General features: G+C 47.7%; 1 protein-coding gene across 1 annotated transcript in view; it reads left to right on the top strand.

Annotated features, from left to right (window-relative positions):
* LOC124033831 (malonate--CoA ligase ACSF3, mitochondrial-like) overlaps window positions 1-16411 on the top strand; it is a 42347-nt gene extending 25936 nt beyond the window's left edge. Inside the window, exons 4-8 of the mRNA XM_046346192.1 lie at window positions 547-677; window positions 4080-4184; window positions 4504-4623; window positions 15518-15652; window positions 15882-16411. Of these exons, the coding sequence (XP_046202148.1) occupies window positions 547-677; window positions 4080-4184; window positions 4504-4623; window positions 15518-15652; window positions 15882-16030 (640 nt within the window). The 3' untranslated portion in view covers window positions 16031-16411. The remainder of the gene's footprint in view (window positions 1-546; window positions 678-4079; window positions 4185-4503; window positions 4624-15517; window positions 15653-15881) is intronic.
* Window positions 16412-19670: the final 3259 nt, after the last annotated feature.

The raw sequence follows: 19670 nt of genomic DNA, 5'->3' as shown, positions 1-19670 counted from the left end.
ATTTAGGCCACAGGCCGATAAAAAAAAATTCTTGCGCGGTTGGTTGGGGGGGCCGGAACATAATTACAAATAATTTGTAGACTGCAAATTGACCGCAAGAAACCCAAACAGATATCATATTTGACTAAAACATAATAATTTTAAACCTTTGGGTGGGGGAAATAAAGCCACCCGTGGGCCAAATTTGGCTCATGGGCCAACCAGTTGGGGAATCTTGATTTAGGATAATGTTTTACAGCTTTGTCATAATTTGATAAGGCCACACAGGGCCAGAGATAAGACACATGTAATAATCTGAAGTACCCCAAAAGGCCACTAGATGTCACCTTGTAAAATATACCCAAAAACCTGAAAGTCACCAAAATGCTGGTAGTTCACTGGTAAAAAGTTTTACTGGTAGAAAGTTTACAGTAATATACCCTCCCTTTGCAACCCTACTCCCTCTTGAAGCTACTCCAGTCAATGCTAAGGCCATTGAAAAGAGATGGCTTCATCAGGGCCTGGGCCTTTACTGTGTGTGACCCAGACTTCCCCCTCTAACTCCAGGCCGATGGTGTCTGGCTCTTCTGCCCTGCCCCAGCCCACCCTTCTACGCTGGGAGGAGATCACAGGACACACCCTGTTGGATCGCTACGGCATGACAGAGATAGGCATGGCCCTGTCCAACCCCCTGGAGGGTCCTCGTATCCCACACACCATTGACCACCACCATTTTCCTTTGTACAGTGATGTCATAACCTCACACACATCCAGAAACTGTATGACAGTGAGAATGTCTTTAATTAATATTACAACATGCAGACAGGCTCTGTTGGAGCGCTGTCTTTTTGCTCTGTCTGACAGTTGTCTCAGTTGTCTGAGGAACATGGTGTTGATCAGACTATTTCTGTCTGGTTTACCTATGTTCTTATTCCAGGTGGTTCAGTATCAAAGCTCTATGCTGCTGTTGTTGTTGTTTCTGGTTTCATCCTCAGGTGACTGGAGGGCTGTGTTCCTTTCTTCAGTCTTTCCATTCCCCTTCTAGTCTTTTGAGTGGAGGATCTTCAAAGCAGCATTATGACAAGGCAGCCTAATTTGGCTGTCAGTAGCCCAGCTAATGCAGTGTCTGTTGTTGTGAGCGCCTGTTTGAAATAAAGAGGCAGGTTCTATTTAATCCTGGGAGGTGGTTATTAAGACCAGCCCTGAGATGCTGCGGTCGCATCGACGTCTTTCCAGCAGCAGTCTATGAGACACTTGTGGAAGAGCGTGTGCGATGCCGTCTCCGTTTAAAGTAGGTGAAACAAATCAATAACAACCATAGAGCTCTCAGAAAAGAACACTCCAGTCCCCCGACCCCTCCCTCCACAGCACTCCACCCATTCAAAACAACTGTCAACTGTTAACTAATCAACTTGTTTTATTATGGTCCTTCTGTAGCTCAGTTGGTAGAGCATGGCGCTTGTAACGCCAGGGTAGTGGGTTCAATCCCCGGGACCACCCATACGTAGAATGTATGCACACATGACTGTAAGTCGCTTTGGATAAAAGTGTCTGCTAAATGGCATATATTTATGACAGTCTATTAAAGACATGTATTGTTATTTTATGAGTGAGTATACACAGAGTTGTATTTGTGTCATGTTTGTGGTCGTAATTTGATTTATGTTTGGCTTCACACTGAGGAGTAGGCTATACCCTAAAGCTATCTCTCTCTTAATCTATTCATCTCCATCTCATTTGTATTTTTTTCTTTCATTCTGTTTTTGTTTCCTCTTTTGTTTCCCCCTCTAACACCAGCCCTGGCAGGAGACACATGTCCCCTTTCAGCAGAATGACTTTGAGCATCTCAACCCCCACCCTTTCACTTCACACCCTTTCACCCTCCCCCTTCTCTCCTCTCCCCTTTCCCCCTCTCTCTCCCCTCTCCATCTCACTTTCTCCCTTCCCTGTGCTTTGTGTTTGGGGGAGGTTGTGGGGAGGTTGTTGGGGGGTTTGAGCAGCAGTGCTCCAGCAGGGCTCCAGGGGGCGCAGGGCTGTCAGTTCCCCAGGGCAGCCCAGAGAGAGCACAGCGTGAAGGAAGGCTGCTGAATTATGCATGGTGAAGGCAGGCTTGGAGCTGCACCGCACACAGCTCTCTGCTCCTCTCCCTCCCTCCATCCTCTCCTCTCCTTTTCCTCCTCCTCTCTGCCTGGCTGGTCTCATTTGAAAACTCTAGCTGGCTGGTTGAGTGTGTGGCTGGCTGGCATGGCTGATGCTGCAGTCGTAATTAGAGGTTCAGATGGGCCCACTGATGGAGCCTTGTTAATGGGCCTCTGTGCAGTCAGGGGAGCTATTGTGTTTCTGACAGGGCTGTCGCCACAGGGCCGGCTACATTCCACTACATATACACACACACACACATACACACACATACACACACATACACACACATACACACACATACACACACATACACACATATACACACACATACACACATACACACACATACACACATATACACACACATACACACATACACACACATACACACATACACACACATACACACACACACACACACTTACTGTATATCTGTACAGCTATATTAATTCAACTCTGCTTTAATAGGCATGAAGAAAAGGGCAGTAATGAGGACGTCAGCATAATAAGATGTTATCTTATTCCTAATACCACTGGAATGTTGTTATTGTTTGAATGGATTATTTATGCTATTTTTGGCAGAGGGCTGATGTTGGCCATATCAGTTCATTAGTCATTTCCAGCTGTCACTCAACGACCTTATGCCCCTCTCAATGCTGTCTTCATTCCCCTGCATGGTTAGTAATTGTTCCCTGTGTGGAATGTGGGTAGAACACGGCTCTGTAATATTTCTATCTTCTATTTTGAGTTTCTAGTCACTCGTTTAGCCCTCGTCCCCTTTTTGTAATTCCCCTCCAGTCTTTCTGTTCTGCCTGTAGCCTTTGAAGTGGCAGTCAATCTCAATTCTCAGTAAAGTAACGATGACTTGAATGCTACATGGCTCCAAAATATGTCTGGCCTCCTTCGTGAATGGAGAGAAAAAGCGAGGGAGACCAAGAGGGGAAGAGCGAGAGATTGCTCGGGCTCAAGTATAAATGGATTTTGTTTAGTTTTGTGATTGAGGGGAGAAAGCTCTTTTTATCACCCCGTCATTGGCAGCTTTCTGCTGTGTTTGGAGAGTGAGGAGGAATGAGGACACGCTGACGATTACCCAGCTCACTGGGACACAACCCTGGGAGAAAAACAACAAGACAGGGACTGAGATGGACATCATCCTCTCACACAAAAAAAAACCTTGAATGAAGGGGACAGGAGGGATAGGACAGGAAGTGGCTTTAGAGAGAAGACTGACTTGACAGAGATAAACTAGGCTGGTCTGGTTTTGAAACGATGGGAAGAGAGTTTGTATCTCTGTGCTTCTTGCTCTGATGATGAAGTGGAAACGGAGTGTGTTTGATTGGCATTGCCAATCAGGGCTAAAGTTGATTAGATCAATATGAAGCAGGGAGTTATTTTGTAATCATGGCCTGTCTGCCCTGTTCTTTATTGGGAGAGCAGTGGCCTGTGAAATGACATGGCCCACAGTGTCAGAGAGAGAGAGAGAGAGAGAGAGAGAGAGAGAGAGAGAGAGAGAGAGAGAGAGAGAGAGAGAGAGAGAGAGAGAGAGAGAGAGAGAGAGAGAGAGAGAGAGAGAGAGAGAGAGAGAGAGAGAGAGAGAGAGAGAGAGAGAGAGAGAGAGAGAGAGAGAGAGAGAGAGAGAGAGAGAGAGAGAGAGAGAGAGAGAGAGAAGGCTGCACAAAGGTTTCCTTCTCTTTTGGCGGAGGCAGTCATTAGAGCTTATCTCTCTATAGGTCAGACAGAAGGAGAAAATGCCTCAGGAGAGGGGAATGTGTGTGCATTCATATGTGTAGGAGAAGGATTGTCATTAAATCACTATATTTTCATTTATTTTTGTTCATGCAAATATTTTGGACGTGAAAATGGTTTTACTTAAAACCATTCGCATTAATTGTGAGAGTGTAATTAGTTCCATTGTGTATGCATGATGTGAGTATTTAGCGTTGTTTGTGTGTGTGCAGGTGCAGTCGGTGTCCCTCTTCCAGGAGTGGAGGTTTGCATCGTCATGACGAAAGCAGTCAGCACCACCGTCGCCGAGGGCAACAGCAGAGAAACTCAGGTATTCAGCAGTCAGAAACACTCACATCCATAGATACATTAGAACTTACAGATTCTGTAGAAGAAGAAAAATATGTCTAAGCAGAATGTTCATGTTGTTAAAAAACATATACGGTTAGCATGTCCAGGACCCTGTCTGTCTTAGCCACCCACTGTAGTGTGTGTGTGTGTGTGTGTGTGTGTGTGTGTGTGTGTGTGTGTGTGTGTGTGTGTGTGTGTGTGTGTGTGTGTGTGTGTGTGTGTGTGTGTGTGTGTGTGTGTGTGTGTGTGTGTGTGTGTGTGTGTGTGTGTGTGTGTGTGTGTGTGTGTCTGTCTCTCTGTCTCTAGGTGCGTTGGAGGGGAAGGAGGGGGAGCTGAGGGTGCGGGGAGACCAGGTCTTCACAGAGTACTGGAACAAACCAGAGGCCACCAGGGAGTCTTTCACTGAGGAGGACTGGTTCAAAACAGGTACAGTACACTGTCTGTCAGGAACACACTGTCATCTCATGATTTATTGACTGGTATGCAGCTACAGGACACAGGCCCATACCTTGAGGGACAGCCTGATGATACAATACTACGAGAGGGCTGCGAAAGACTAGTGAATATTTCACATGACCACTAGCTCATGTGAAATATTGGCTAGGGTTCACCATGTTCTCTCTACTTCACCAATCACACCCAGAACACTGGATGAGGCACATTGTCAGAACTACGCTTGTCATGACCTCTCTTTCTCCAGGAGCTGTATTTAAACATTTAGGAAGAATGCGTCTCGCTCCCCTTCAGTGACTGGCTTGTGATAAATGGAGGATGTGTGTTTTTGGTGCTGGGAGGCATTTCTCCTCTCTAAGTGGTTGTGACTCCTCTGTGGGTTGGGGAGAGGAAGAGCAGAGCTGTCAGTGGTGCAGAGGCCGACTAGGCCCTCTCTGGCCCAGTGCATTCCCCCAAGGAGCCCTGCTTTAGAACAGGGCTACAGGGAGAGAGGAGCTGCTCAGAGACAGAGAGATGGGCTGGGATAAAGGATGGAGAGAAGTGGGCAAGAAAGAGTGGAGGAGGTACAGATGGAGAAGGGGCTGCAGGGGGAGAGAGTTCGGGAGAACTGGCAGGGAGGAAGGCGGGAGCTGGCAGGGTGGAGTGGGTTTAATTGGCTTTTAGGGCTGGAAGGACAGAGTTCCAGTGCGCCGCACGCTGCTGTCACACTCCATTAGGCCCACTGGCCGGATAATGAGAGCCAGCACAATCAGCTCCCAGCAGACAGAACAGCCAGCCAGTCAGTCCCCTAGCCAGCCGCTGCTACTGCCAAGCACCCTGCCTGCCTGCCCACCCGCCTGCCTGCCTGTTCCATCCTACATACACATGCACACACACACACAAAGTCACACGCACCATCACCTCAGGCAGCCTGCTTGCCATGGCGACCCTGCATCCACCAGCTCCATAGGCAGCTATATCCTCACTACCAGCAGAGGTTGGTGGGAGGAGCTATAAGAGGACGGGCACATTGTAATGGCTGGACTGGAATAGAACGGAGTCAAACATTTGTTGGATTTGTATGATACCGTTGAATTTATTCCATTCCAGCCATTACAATGAGCCTGTCCTCCTATAGCTTGTCGCAGCAGCCTCCTCTGCTCACCACAGCACTACTTTACATTTACTTTGACATACCCTATATGCCCAGGTCTATTCACTCTATTCTGCTGCCCTTCTAGGTGTTAGGAGTGTCAGATCTGATGTCACCTCATCTGAAGGCTTCTGGCCAGTTCATGTATTTGGATAGGGAGGCTGGAGAAGGTACGCAGATAGCCTTATTTGTAATGATAAACTCATGACACACTGTCAGTTTTCACAATGCTACTCCCTGTCCAGTGCCTGGTTCTTTGTTTGTCGCTATGTGTGATCTTGGCTCTGTTGGTAGGCAGGGTGAAAAGGTGTGAGATTCAAGACGAGTACTACTTACACTCTCCCTCACTTCCACCGACTTCCTCTCACACTCATACCCTTTTCACCCTCACACCTACTCCCCCTCTTACACTCTCCCCATCTCCGCCAGCTCGCTTCTCCATCTAACACCCCTCCCTCCCTCCCTCCCTCACCTGAACTAGCTGTCTGTCTCTCACCATCTCTTAAACCTCTCATCCTCCTATTGGATTTGACCCTGTGTGCTCACCCTTTACCACACACACACAGACTCCCTCAGGCAGAGGGGGGGCGACGAGAGAGGAAGAAAGCGAGGGAGAGAGGGAGGAAGAGAAAAGAACAGGGAGAGCCAAGAGGTCAACATGGTTTCTGTTTGCCTCGCGGTCTCTTTAATTGGGTAAGTGTGGCCCTGCTGCAGCCTGACTGGCACCTCTATGGATAAGCTGTCACCCTGTTGAGCGCTCACTTTGCGCCCATCTCCACACCACGTTTGTTCCCATTGATTTTCCTCACTTCTCTTTGTGTCAGCTCACTCACTCGGCCTCTCTCCTCTCCTCCAATCTGCCCTGCTTTCAAATGTACTCCTCAGTAGCTCCCTTTCAGCTGTCTGTGTCTGCTAGATTACCTACCAAGGAGAGGGACAGTGTGTGTCAGTCTCGTTAACTGGCCAGGGACTCCAGGCCACCTTTTGAGCAGATCATTCACACTGGTTTAGAGTTACTGACTGTTTGACTGGGGTCTACCATTCCAATGGCCTCCCAAGTATACAGCACTAATGATGAGCCAGTCTCTGGACGTGGTAACTGAAACCTTGCCTCCGCTAGTCTCATCCCTCTATCAGGATCTTAACATCTTTTCAACCTGGTGACACACAAGCACGCAGACGGTGTGAGGAACCCTGTCAAGGCCTAACGCCATCATGAATTCATAACCAATGTTGTAGATGGATCGTTATCTTCGACTCTCTCCATGAGATATTGACTGTTGTGGTCAGATTTCGTCTGCCTCTGGTGTTTGTGTGCAGGCTGCCTGCCTGTGTGGTTAGGCTCTTACTAATAAGGTTTTTCCATTGTGCCAGTGGAGTCCTTAAGACTGTCCCTCGTAAACAAGACCATTAATTTTATTAGCGGTAGGGCTACAGAGATAGAAATGGAGAGAGGGAGAGACTGGGAGAAGTGGGGTTCAGCTGGTCTCCAGCGCTCTAGCAGGACAGCTCACTCTTTTTCCCCGGGAATGGATTATGCGCTGAAAAACAATAAATAAATAAATATATCAATAAATAAAGATGGCTGGGAGGGAAAGCATTAGCAATTTTCCAAATGCTGCGTGCACATACTTATGAATAATGGATGCGTCCTAAAAGTTGCCAGTGCTCGGGTAAGCACTGTTTGGGGACTGCACATTAGCCTTGCTGTGCTCGTAAATAACAGGCAGGCTTGGATGTGGGTGTGCAGGCCACTGGAGGGAGAGGGGAGAATGTTAACTAGGAGGAGAGGAGAGGAGTGGAGCTCTTCCTCCCTCAGCTCATCTCAGGGCAGAGAGGAGTGCAGAACCTCTCACAGAGCCAGGCTCATTACCATTACTTTACCACACGCACGCACGCACGCACGCACGCACGCACGCACGCACGCACACACACACACACACACACACACACACACACACACACACACACACACACACACACACACACACACACACACACACACACACACACACACACACTACAGTGCATTTGGAAAGTATTCAGACCCCTTCCCTTTTCCCACATTTTGTTACGTTACAGCCTTATTCTAAAATCAATTTTATTCTTTATTCCTCATCAATCTACAAACAATACCCCATAATGACAAAGGGAAAACAGTTTTTTAGAAATGTTTGCAAATTTACTAAGAATAAAAAACATACCTTATTTACATCAGTATTCAGACCCTTTGCTATGATACTTGATATTGATCTCAGGTGCATCCTGTTTCCATTGATCATCCTTGAGATGTTTCTACAACAGCATGATGGCAGCGGGGATGTTTTTCAGCGGCAGGGACTGGGAGACTAGTCAGGATCGAGGTAAAGATGAACAGATCAAAGTACAGAGAGGTCATTGATGAAAACCTGCTCCAGAGTGCTCAGGACCTCAGACTGGGGCGAAGGTTCACCTTCCAACAGGACAACGACCCTAAGCACACAGCCAAGAAAACGCAGGAATGGCTTCGGGACAAGTCTCTGAATGTCTTTGAGTGGCCCAGCCAGAACCCGGACATGAATCTGATCAAACATCTCTGGGGAGACCTGAAAATAGCTGTGCAGCAACGCTCCCCATCAAACCTGACAGAGCTTGAGTGGATCTGCAGAGAAGAATGTGAGAAAGAATGGGTGTGCGAAGCTTGTAGTGTCATACCCAAGAAGTCTCGAGGTTGTAATCGCTGCCAAAAGTGCTTCAACAAAGTACTGATTAAAGGGTCTGAATACTTATGTAAATGTGATATTTCAGGTTTTTTTCACAAGTTTTCCAAAAATGTCTCAACCTGTTTTTGCTTTGTCATTATGGGGTATTATGTGTAGATTGATGAGGGGGAAAACAATTGAATCCATTTTAGAATAAAGCTGTAAGGTAATAAAATGTGGAAAAGGTCAATGGGTCTGAATACTTTCCTCATATACTGTATATTAGACTTTTTGTTTATACTTGAAGTTATAGAATAAATAATATTGCGTACTCTCATTTATAGATTTTTTTCCACAATCATTAGTCTGTGGTCCGTTGATTTTGTGTGTAGTTTGTTCTATGGCCGTATTTGTCATTCAATCAGCAAATATTTTTTACATTTGTGTGTGCGTGCTCAGTGCGTGTTAGGTTTGAAAGTTTTGTCAGTCTTAACCTCTCAGCTGAGGTGAAACTAGAGTCTGCAGGACAGACAGACAGTCAGCCAGCAGTGTGCCTTATTTTCCAGGCAGGCAGCCATCACTAGAGATTTAAACATTCCTTCCCTCTCACCCTCCCCAATGTCACATTTCACCTCCGGTCACAACACAATGCCCCTCCCATGTCATGTTCCCCTCACGACTCTACCATTCACCCTCCCCTTGTTCCATTTCCCCTATGGTAAGGCTACACGTCCATTCTAATATGTTCCAATCAAGGTGTTGACATGTGGGACTCTGTGTATCCAAATACTCTGGTACAGGTATTGCAATTCAACACATTAAGCACTTGTGTCTGCAGGATATGTAGTAAACCACTAGTTCTACATTGAAATGCTATAAACATTCTGTGTGCCCAAAGAAGAAACAAAGACTCCGGGAGGACAGCCCACATTAGATTTATTGACCTACTCTACTTTTGTCTTGGCATTGATTTTCTCTTTTTACTGGAAAGACTGATAGATGAATAGTGAATATTTTCTGAGCTGGCTGTCAACTGTGGGCATGCTGTGGCTGATGGCAGATGGAAAGGGATGGAGGGAGCGCTTTGTGTTGTTCTGATAGAGTTGGCCATGAGAGGAGAGGATGGAGGTATCGGTAGGATGGAAGGAACAGGCTGTAAGTATACCGCTACAGTGTAGTCAGTGTGCTGCCATGTTGATCTCGGCTATGTCTTGGCATACACGGTTTCGGTTTAGATTCTAGGGAGCTTGCTACTGCACCGGCTCGGTGTGTCAAACATGGTGAACAGTTGCATGCAAACTGTAGTCAAGTAGTTAGTTTAAGTACACGCCAGATCTCCCGGGAGAGGTTATCAATCGTAAAAGTTTGTTCGCTATCTCACCAAGACGATAATCAACCGCGAGCAACATAGTCAGTAACATTAACATAAAGCAATTCTCTCCCTTTAATTGCATTGTATTAAACAAATGAGATCACTCATCCGAGTGCGAAGCTGCTTTCTTGTACGATATTAATTACGCAAAAAGGAGCTGTGACAAAAGTTAAGGATGATAAATAACATCAGAGCTGGTGATTTTTGTCGGCGGTTGTCTGTTATTCATCCTCATTAGCTGTTCCATTTAGCCGCCTGGGTTTTAATGTTGGCATTAATATTAATGTCTCCCTGCTTTGTGTTGACTGTTGTTCTTAAAGAGAGATGGCTGTGAACAGAGTAGCAGACCCCCCATTCATCCAGCTCCGATAAGGCCTTCTCCTCTTGCTGTGATGCTGGATGTCCTCACTGAGAACATGGCTACTGGCTTATCTTCATCAATACGCTACTTAGTTGGTTGATGGCGTCTTGTGTGAGGTGAAAATGCTAACTGACTGATACAGGACTGACTTGATGTCTTTCAACTGGCACAGACGTTGTTCCATGTGTCCCTCTCTAACACCTAGAGCAGCGGCGCCTGGAGTTGACAGAAGTGTGTGTGCCGTTGAGCGTGGCCTTTGTCATTTGTCTCACTCTGCCCTTTCTAGAGCCCCCTCACACACCAAAAACCTCCTACGGTGTAACCTTACCACTGAGTGTGCCCAGAGCACCCAGAGACAAGTGTGGGTGTATGTTTGTGCCTCTGTGTTGTCTCTGGCTTTGGGCAGTGCTGACTGCCACTTCCCTGCCCTTTTCCCTGTCTCAGACTTGGCCAGGCTTGAGATCATGGTGGCAGGCAGGGGGAGGCAGACACTGGGAAGGTGCTGAGAGGTGGGAGGAGTGGAGACATGCCACTGCAGACCAGGAACGTTCTCTGCACTCCATCTTCTGTTCCGTTCTTTCCTCACGCCACTGTTTTTCATTTCTTCCGTTCCATCCATGGCTTTTTCCCCCCCGTGCCTACGAAGGAGATGAAAGCCCAGCGCAATTAGGCTTCTTATCGTTTTAATTAAGAAAGCCACTCGTCCATATCTCCCTCCTCCTCCGCTTGTCCTCCACAACAGTACTGAGACTGGGATGCCAAATCACAAGTATTCTTCAGTGTGTCCTGGTAACACACTTCCAAAAGCCCCCCTCTCCATTTTTATCGGTTTCTTCTCCAATCACTATTCCCAGTGGTCCCTCATTCCAAACAGGCGCTGTTTCTCTCCTTATTTTCCCCTTCCTCAAAGACAGAAGGTCACAACAGCCATTGTCAAGTGAGCACCAAGTGTCTCAAAGTCAGCTGAAGTGTGTTTGACTGTACTGTATGGTAGTAATACAGTGGGGCAAAAAAGTATTTAGTCAGCCACCAATTGTGCAAGTTCTCCCACTTAAAAAGATGAGAGAGGCCTGTAATTTTCATCATAGGTACACTTCAACTATGACAGACGACAAAATGAGAAAAAAAATCCAGAAAATCACATTGTAGGATTTTTAATGAATTTATTTGCAAATTATGGTGGAAAATAAGTATTTGGTCAATAACAAAAGTTTATCTCAATACTTTGTTATATACCCTTTGATGGCAATGACAGAGGTCAAACACAAGGTCTTCACAAGGTTTTCACACACTGTTGCTGGTATTTTGGCCCATTCCTCCATGCAGATCTCCTCTAGAGCAGTGATGTTTTGGGGCTGTTGCTGGGCAACACGGACTTTCAACTCCCTCCAAAGATTTTCTATGGGGTTGAGATCTGGAGACTGGCTAGGCCACTCCAGGACCTTGAAATGCTGATGGTAGGCTTTGTTACTTTGGTCCCAGCTCTCTGCTCTCTGCAGGTCATTCACTAGGTCCCCCCGTGTGGTTGTGGGATTTTTGCTCACCTTTCTTGTGATCATTTTGACCCCACGGGGTGAGATCTTGCGTGGAGCCCCAGATCGAGGGAGATTATCAGTGGTCTTGGTGTCTTGTATACTGATAACAAGTTCAAACAGGTGCCATTAATACAGGTAATGAGTGGAGGGCAGAGGAGCCTCTTAAAGAAGTTGTTTCAGGTCTGTGAGAGACAGAAATCTTGCTTGTTTGTCGGTGACCAAATACTTATTTTTCCACCATAATTTGCAAATAAATTCATTTAAAAAATCCTACAATGTGATTTTCTGGATGTTTTTCTTCTCATTTTGTCTGTCATAGTTGAAGTGTACCTATGATGAAAATTACAGGCCTCTCTCATCTTTTTAAGTGGGAGAACTTGCACAATTGGTGGCTGACTAAATACTTTTTTGCCCCACTGTATGTCTGTCTGCTGTGAGTGTAGACCCCTTTACCCTCAGATATCATTGAGCAGTAAAGAGGGGTGAAGTGAAAAGCTATGCATATATTCCCCTCCAACCCCATGGCATTCCAGGCATCTGTAGTCATGTAAAACATGTTCTCATTCTACTTTCTATTTACATGAGAACGGGGCTACACGCCTGTGACTAAATTATTCCTGGCTTTTGGGGTTTTCTTCCTTAAAACCGAAGGGAAGGAAGGGTAAACTGTAAATACACTATTACTGATGTTAACACCCATCCAGTTCCTCTCCTCCCCTCATCCTCCCCTCCTCCCCCGTTGCCCCGGCCTATCAGTGCAGAGCAGTGGTCTGTGAAGAAATTCCCAATATCTAAATTTACACACTGTATCAATCTTGTTTAATAGACTGGAAAGCTTATTGCTCCGGCGCGGAGCCGGGAGAGAGGGCAGCGGTGATAAATTGCGGCGTCCCTGCGACAGCCGCCCGTGATGTATAATGAAATATTTATGATTTATCCCGGCTAATAAACTGAAATGAAGTGCGTGATGTATGGGAACAGATGGGCCCTCTATTGATGCTGTGCTCGGCGGAGGCAGGGAGGAGAGAGAGAGAGAGAGAGAGAGAGAGAGAGAGAGAGAGAGAGGAGAGAGAGAGAGAGAGAGAGAGAGAGGAGGCAGGCAGGCAATGGGAGAGGAAGAGACACTGTAGAAAGGAGGGGGAGGGGAGAGAGAGTGAGAAAGGGGAGATGGAGGGGATGGAGGAGTCGCAGTACTGAAAGAGGAGCGTGCTGAAAGAGGCAGGATGGATAGAGAGATGAAGAGTTGAGAGGAAAGATAAATGCATTTTGGGAGGTTGAGATGATTAAGTGCGCGAGTGATAGAGAGGAGATGAGAGACTGTAACAAAACTGGTTTTGATTTATGCTCAAGTCTTTATCTAGTATTTCCTTACCTTGATACCATATACGATGGCAAGTGTGTACTATGCATATGATAATGTACACTGATATGATCTGAGTCATAGAAGGTAGAGGTGACTTTATCGTCTGGTAAAAGTGAGACTGAATAGAAGGTCATGTCGTAGTTCTCTTCTCCTGATGCTGTATCTCTAATGAAGGCAGTCAGAGAGAGACACAGAGAGAGAGAGGCTGAGTGACCTTGTGGATGTGTCACCTGCTGCACCTTCCACTTGTCCTCCACCAGTCACCACCCACCAGCCTTGGGCCAGGCCCCGTTCTCCAGCACCTGCTTAACCCCCCCCCCCCCCCCCCCCCCACACACAAATCCTAATACATCCCCACCACTCTCACACAGCCCAATACATCCCCACACCTCTCACTCTGCCCAATACATCCCCACACCTCTCACGCTGCCCAATACATCCCCACACCTCTCACTCTGCCCAATACATCCCCACACCTCTCACTCTGCCCAATACATCCCCACACCTCTCACTCTGCCCAATACATCCCTACACCTCTCACTCTGCCCAATACATCCCCACACCTCTCACGCTGCCCAATACATCCCCACACCTCTCACTCTGCCCAATACATCCCCACACCTCTCACTCTGCCCAATACATCCCCACACCTCTCACTCTGCCCAATACATCCCCACACCTCTCACTCTGCCCAATACATCCCCACACCTCTCACTCTGCCCAATACATCCCCACACCTCTCACTCTGCCCAATACATCCCCACACCTCTCACTCTGCCCAATACATCCCCACACCTCTCACTCTGCCCAATACATCCCCACACCTCTCACGCTGCCCAATACATCCCCACACCTCTCACGCTGCCCAATACATCCCCACACCTCTCACTCTGCCCAATACATCCCCACACCTCTCACTCTGCCCAATACATCCCCACACCTCTCACGCTGCCCAATACATCCCCACACTTCTCACGCTGCCTTCATTTCCCTCTCCCTGCCTCAGCTGGGGACTCTGTAATGATCCACCAGGACTCTCGCCTTCTCTCCACACCTCCCCCTCACCCTCTCTACCTCTCTCAGTCCCACACTCATCCACCACAATGACCCACTTCCCCTCCTCATCATCCCCCAGCCCCAGCTGAGCCCTCACACTCAATAACCAGCCCCCACCCACCCAACGCGCACACACACACATAAACTCTCCCTTCCACACACCACTCCCAAACACACACACACCCATCCAATACTCCCCCGGGGTAACACCAGTAGGTGTCTAGCGTGGCTCTTCTGTCTGAGGTCACAGTATGACAGACAGTCAGTGTTCCTCTCCTCAGCCTCTCTCTGAGCCCTGGCTGGTAGGTGTGGCGTTTCCACTAAGAGAAAGTGTTACCTAGTGATGAGGTGTCAGGTGGCCTGGATGTCAGCCAGCTCCCAGATATAGTCCACGGTTGTTTGTGTTTTTATATATTATATAGGCTGTTGTTCTTACAGTGCCACTGAGACAGCCCAGCACACCTGAGTCTTGGCGTTGTGCTGCTAATCAGTGGTGGGCATGGGGGAGGTAATTAAGGGGAACTCCAGCTGAGCTGCTCTCTTTCTCTCTCTCCCTCTCTCTTCCCTCTCAGCTATTTGCCCAAGAGATAGAGGCAAAGCAGGTTGAATGCATCAGCAGCCTGGGTGTGTGTGTGTGTTTTCATGCCTGTGTGTAGCGTCCAGGATATTGCCATTCACCTGCTGATTGATGGAGCTCTCAGTCTCAGCTGTTCTGCTGTGGTCTGTGGACTGTGCTGGCCATGTTTACTGGGGTTCTTCTGAGTCTCAGACACACTGAGCAGGCCTGCGTTGTGGTACTGTGAGTCTCAGACACACTGAGCAGGCCTGCGTTGTGGTACTGTGAGTCTCAGACACACTGAGCAGGCCTGCGTTGTGGTACTGTGAGTCTCAGACACACTGAGCAGGCCTGCGTTGTGGTACTGTGAGTCTCAGACACACTGAGCAGGCCTGCGTTGTGGTACTGTGAGTCTCAGACACACTGAGCAGGCCTGCGTTGTGGTACTGTGAGTCTCAGACACACTGAGCAGGCCTGCGTTGTGGTACTGTGAGTCTCAGACACACTGAGCAGGCCTGCGTTGTGGTACTGTGAGTCTCAGACACACTGAGCAGGCCTGTGTGGTTATGCCACCCACCCTCTCTCCCTCCTCCACACACAAGCCTATATTACACCCAATATGCCAAGTCATATGACAACCCGGTGGGAGTAGGGGTTGAATGATGGAGTGTGTGCGTTTTTTCAGTACATGGTAGATGTGCATGCCTTTGATAAATGAGGTCTGTTAAGCAGTTTTTGTTTAGCGTGGGCTTTTTTTCTGTGTTTCTCCTATCTAAGCCCCGGTATCCCTTGTTTGTATGGTGTCCTGCAGGGGACACGGTGGTCTATACGGATGGAGTGTACTGGATCATGGACCGCACCTCTGTGGACATCATAAAGAGTGGAGGCTATAGGATCAGTGCTCTGGAGGTGCAGCGACCCCTGCTAGCCCACCCTGATACCACAGGTAAACACCCCCTCCACTGGCTCCTTCATGGTGCTTTTCCACTGCAGGGACTTACACCGGCGCTTGGCCTAAAGACTCAGACATTTGTGTTTCCATGGCTGGCACCATTGAGATTAGCACCATTTTTTTTAGATTGGTTGGATTTAAACATCATTAATCATTTGACTCGTTGACATATTACAGTAGCTTTCAGGGTGTTGTCCATGTGTGGTGACCCCTGACCTCTCAGATGTGGCTGTGATTGGTGCTCGGGACGCCACCTGGGAACAGAAGGTGACAGCGGTGGTGCAGCTGAAGAGAGGGCGGAGCATGACCCTGTCAGAGCTGAAGACCTGGGGCAGGTTACAGGCAAAACAAAGGACATTATTATCACACTAGTTTTATAGCGCCATGAAGCAGCATTAGTAAAAAAATATATATATAAAAACATTAAAACTCCCAATAAATGTAGAGGTATTTATTTCAAAACCACTCCATACAGGTGCTTATAAATCATAGATCTACTGTATATTAGATTTGTTGGTATGTCTGCTAGCTAGCTGTGCTTTGTCATGCTGCTCCATTCCATCAACCATTTGGTGTTCATGGTTCTGTGGCTTTACTATTTGGGAACATGCGAAAACCTTAAATTGTGTGTTTTTGAAAATAGAATTTTGTCCACTGCATTTATTGAATTAGAGGAAGACTTCACTGCTCAGTCCCCCGGGGAGTCATCCAGACTTGTTTATAGTAACTGCTGCTGAAGCCTCAAAATCAATAGAAACCTAACTACTGGAGAGAGAGAGAGAGAGAGAGAGAGGCCACTCATTTAACTGAAGGGGCCAAGGGCAGATGTGGACTGATGAAGAGAGCTGAGGAGTGAATAGAGAGAGGGAGGATGAAGAAAGGAGGGGTGATGATGGAGGTCAGTCAGGCAGGCAAGCCGTTGCTGTTTCGGTCTTGGCTTCTTTTTTGTTCTAAATGTCACTGTGGTTTTATTTTGCCCCCCAACACTGGCAGAATGTCCCTTTCTGTGGAATGGCTCAGGCCATCTCTCTCCCTCCTTGTGCCCCCCCCCCCCTCTTACTCGCTGTCTGTATTCTTTCTTTCTGTCTCCCTCTGTCTCTCTCCCTCCATCTGTCTTTGTCTTTCTCTCTATCACTCTCTGCCCACGCCGTGTGTGTGTGTGTGTGTGTGTGTGTGTGTGTGTGTGTGTGTGTGTGTGTGTGTGTGTGTGTGTGTGTGTGTGTGTGTGTGTGTGTGTGTGTGTGTGTGTGTGTGTGTGTGTGTGTGTGTGTGTGTGTGTGTTGTGTGTGTCTGTTTGTGCTGCGGGCTCCATATGGTGTGGGGGTGTGCCGGCCCTACTGCTGTGCCCTGCTGGTCCTGCATGGTGGATTAGCAGCGCTGCCTGTCTGCCAATGACCCTGTCACCCCCCACCCACAGGTGCTGCCTGCGGACGGGCAAGCACAGGGCCAAGGCAGGGCCAGCCAGGGTGAAGGAGATGGAGAGGATGAACAGAAAGGGAGGTGGAGAAGGGGGGGGGCAAACAAGTGCATGGATGCTCACTCCTCAGTGCCCCGGCTTCAGCTGTCACCCTGTATCTGTGTCAAGCGCTGTGTTCCTCACTAACTAGTGCAGACACACACAAAAACTAACACACACACACACACACACACACACACACACACACACACACACACACACACACACACACACACACACACACACACACACACACACACACACACACACACACACACACACACACACACACACACACATACATACACACATACATACATACATACACACACAACAGGCAGAGCCTCTGAGAGATGGGTGTGTGAACAAGCCCCATTAGAGAGAGACACACGCACACACACACACAGTTGTCTGACACAGCCATGCAGCCACATGTATAGAGAGAAATGCAGAGAGAGACAGACCCGTCTGCTGCGAGGGACAGAAGTACGCTATGCTACAATATGATTTGTTGATTTACTATTCTCTGTCTATCGCCACAACACAGCCATTAGATAATAAAAAACGCTGCAGGCTTCACGACTCGACATAACAACCATGCATTCAAAATGGCAGACATTTAATTAGCTCAGCCTTGTGTTTTTGCCTTGACTATTTGTTTTTACTTCATGCTGATTGTATTGTTTTGTATTAACCAAATAGGAAATGTCTTGAAGCAGTCTGGGGAATATTACTGAGGGAGAGAGACGCTCTAGTGCGTATGAAGGACGTTGTCTTATCTCTCAAACTGACTGCAACACCAGGGGCTCAGCCTTTGTTCCACTGTAATTGTTATTGTGTGTACGCTCAATAAGTGTCTCGTGGCTTTGTGCCTGTGTGTGTGTGCCTGCGTGTGTGTGCATGCCTGTGTGTGCGTGCCTGTGTGTGCGTGCCTGTGTGTGATTGCCTGTGTGTGCGTGTCTGTGTGTGCGTGCCTGTGTGTGCGTGCCTGTGTGTGCGTGCCTGTGTGTGATTGCCTGTGTGTGCGTGCCTGTGTGTGCGTGCCTGTGTGTGCGTGCCTGTGTGTGCGTGCCTGTGTGTGCGTGCCTGTGTGTGATTGCCTGTGTGTGCGTGCCTGTGTGTGCGTGCCTGTGTGTGATTGCCTGTGTGTGCGTGCCTGTGTGTGCGTGCCTGTGTGTGATTGCCTGTGTGTGCGTGCCTGTGTGTGCGTGCCTGTGTGTTAAGCAGTAGAATAATGAATATGCGCATGCCTTTATATGTGTTTCAGTCCTATGTGTTAATTGTCATGTGTTGTGTTTCAGTCCTGTGTGTTAATTGTCATGTGTTGTGTTTGAGAGCACATGGCTCCATACACCATCCCTACAGGCATGGTCCTTGTGGAGGAGATGCCCAGGATCCAGATGGGGAAGGTCAACAAGAAGGACCTAGTCAAGCACTTCTACTCCAGCTAACTAGTACAGAAGCCTGCACCTCCTTCACGGCCCACCTCCTCCATGACACCTCCCTCCAGAAGGAGCAGAGACCCTCCTCATACTACAGTGAACCATTGAGATGTGCTCCAAGTGACTGACTCACCAGACAGTGGTCTGGGGAAGAATAAAGAGACCTCATTGAGGATCCCACTAACTACACCACTGACCCCACTCAGCTCTGAGTTACCGTAGGACTGTTCACTGCTGGGCCTGGAGGCACTGAGCTCAACAGTGCTGTCTTACACGTGATTCAACTGCTGTGGAGATATATTTAGTTTGGCTGCTATGACAGCGAACTGATTTAATACGATAAGGCTGTGGTGCCTTCTTTAAAGACTGAGTGCTGCGATCATTAGCATGACTGGAGATCATGACATGAATAATTATGCCAACACACAAGTACATTAGTAAACCGTGAAAATGATAAGAGCAGCAAGAGATCCTTGACATTATACACAGAAGAAGAAGAAGAGGGGAGTACAGTGCATTCTTAAATTGTTCATAATTACCATCCAGATGGATGCCCTTGAATTGGCAATGAAGTTTATTTTAATGTAATAAAATGGGTGATGTATGGACATGCCGTTTTTTGGTGTTTGGTTTATTGATTGCAGCCTTGCTTAATATTCAGCTACTGTGTAAGGGGTGACGTGTGTGTGTGTGTGTGTGTGTGTGTGTGTGTGTGTGTGTGTGTGTGTGTGTGTGTGTGTGTGTGTGTGTGTGTGTGTGTGTGTGTGTGTGTGTGTGTGTGTGTGTGTGTGTGTGTGTGTGTGTGTGTGTGTGTGTGTGTGTGTGTGTGCAGCTGTGGGTACACAGGTGTGATGAGAGCCTAGAGGCAGAGAGGAAGGAGTCTAGATAGAGAAGTGTCCCACAGCTGGAAATCCTCCTCCTCCTTTCTTCTCCATCCTCCTCCTCTCTTTTCATCTCTCCTCCCACACGGGCTACTGTGAGAGACAGTGACTACATCCTTCGTTGTTTGACACCATCATCATGGGTCAAGAACAGATAACATGAGCATTCCCTCTTAGCAGAATGGCAACATTTCATATACTATACTGAATAAAAATATAAATGCATCATGTAA

Source organism: Oncorhynchus gorbuscha, linkage group LG04 (assembly GCF_021184085.1).
Source record: "Oncorhynchus gorbuscha isolate QuinsamMale2020 ecotype Even-year linkage group LG04, OgorEven_v1.0, whole genome shotgun sequence".
Classification (NCBI taxonomy): domain Eukaryota; kingdom Metazoa; phylum Chordata; class Actinopteri; order Salmoniformes; family Salmonidae; genus Oncorhynchus; species Oncorhynchus gorbuscha.
Note: the sequence above shows the minus strand (reverse complement) of the source record. Positions and strands in the feature narration are given on the sequence as shown.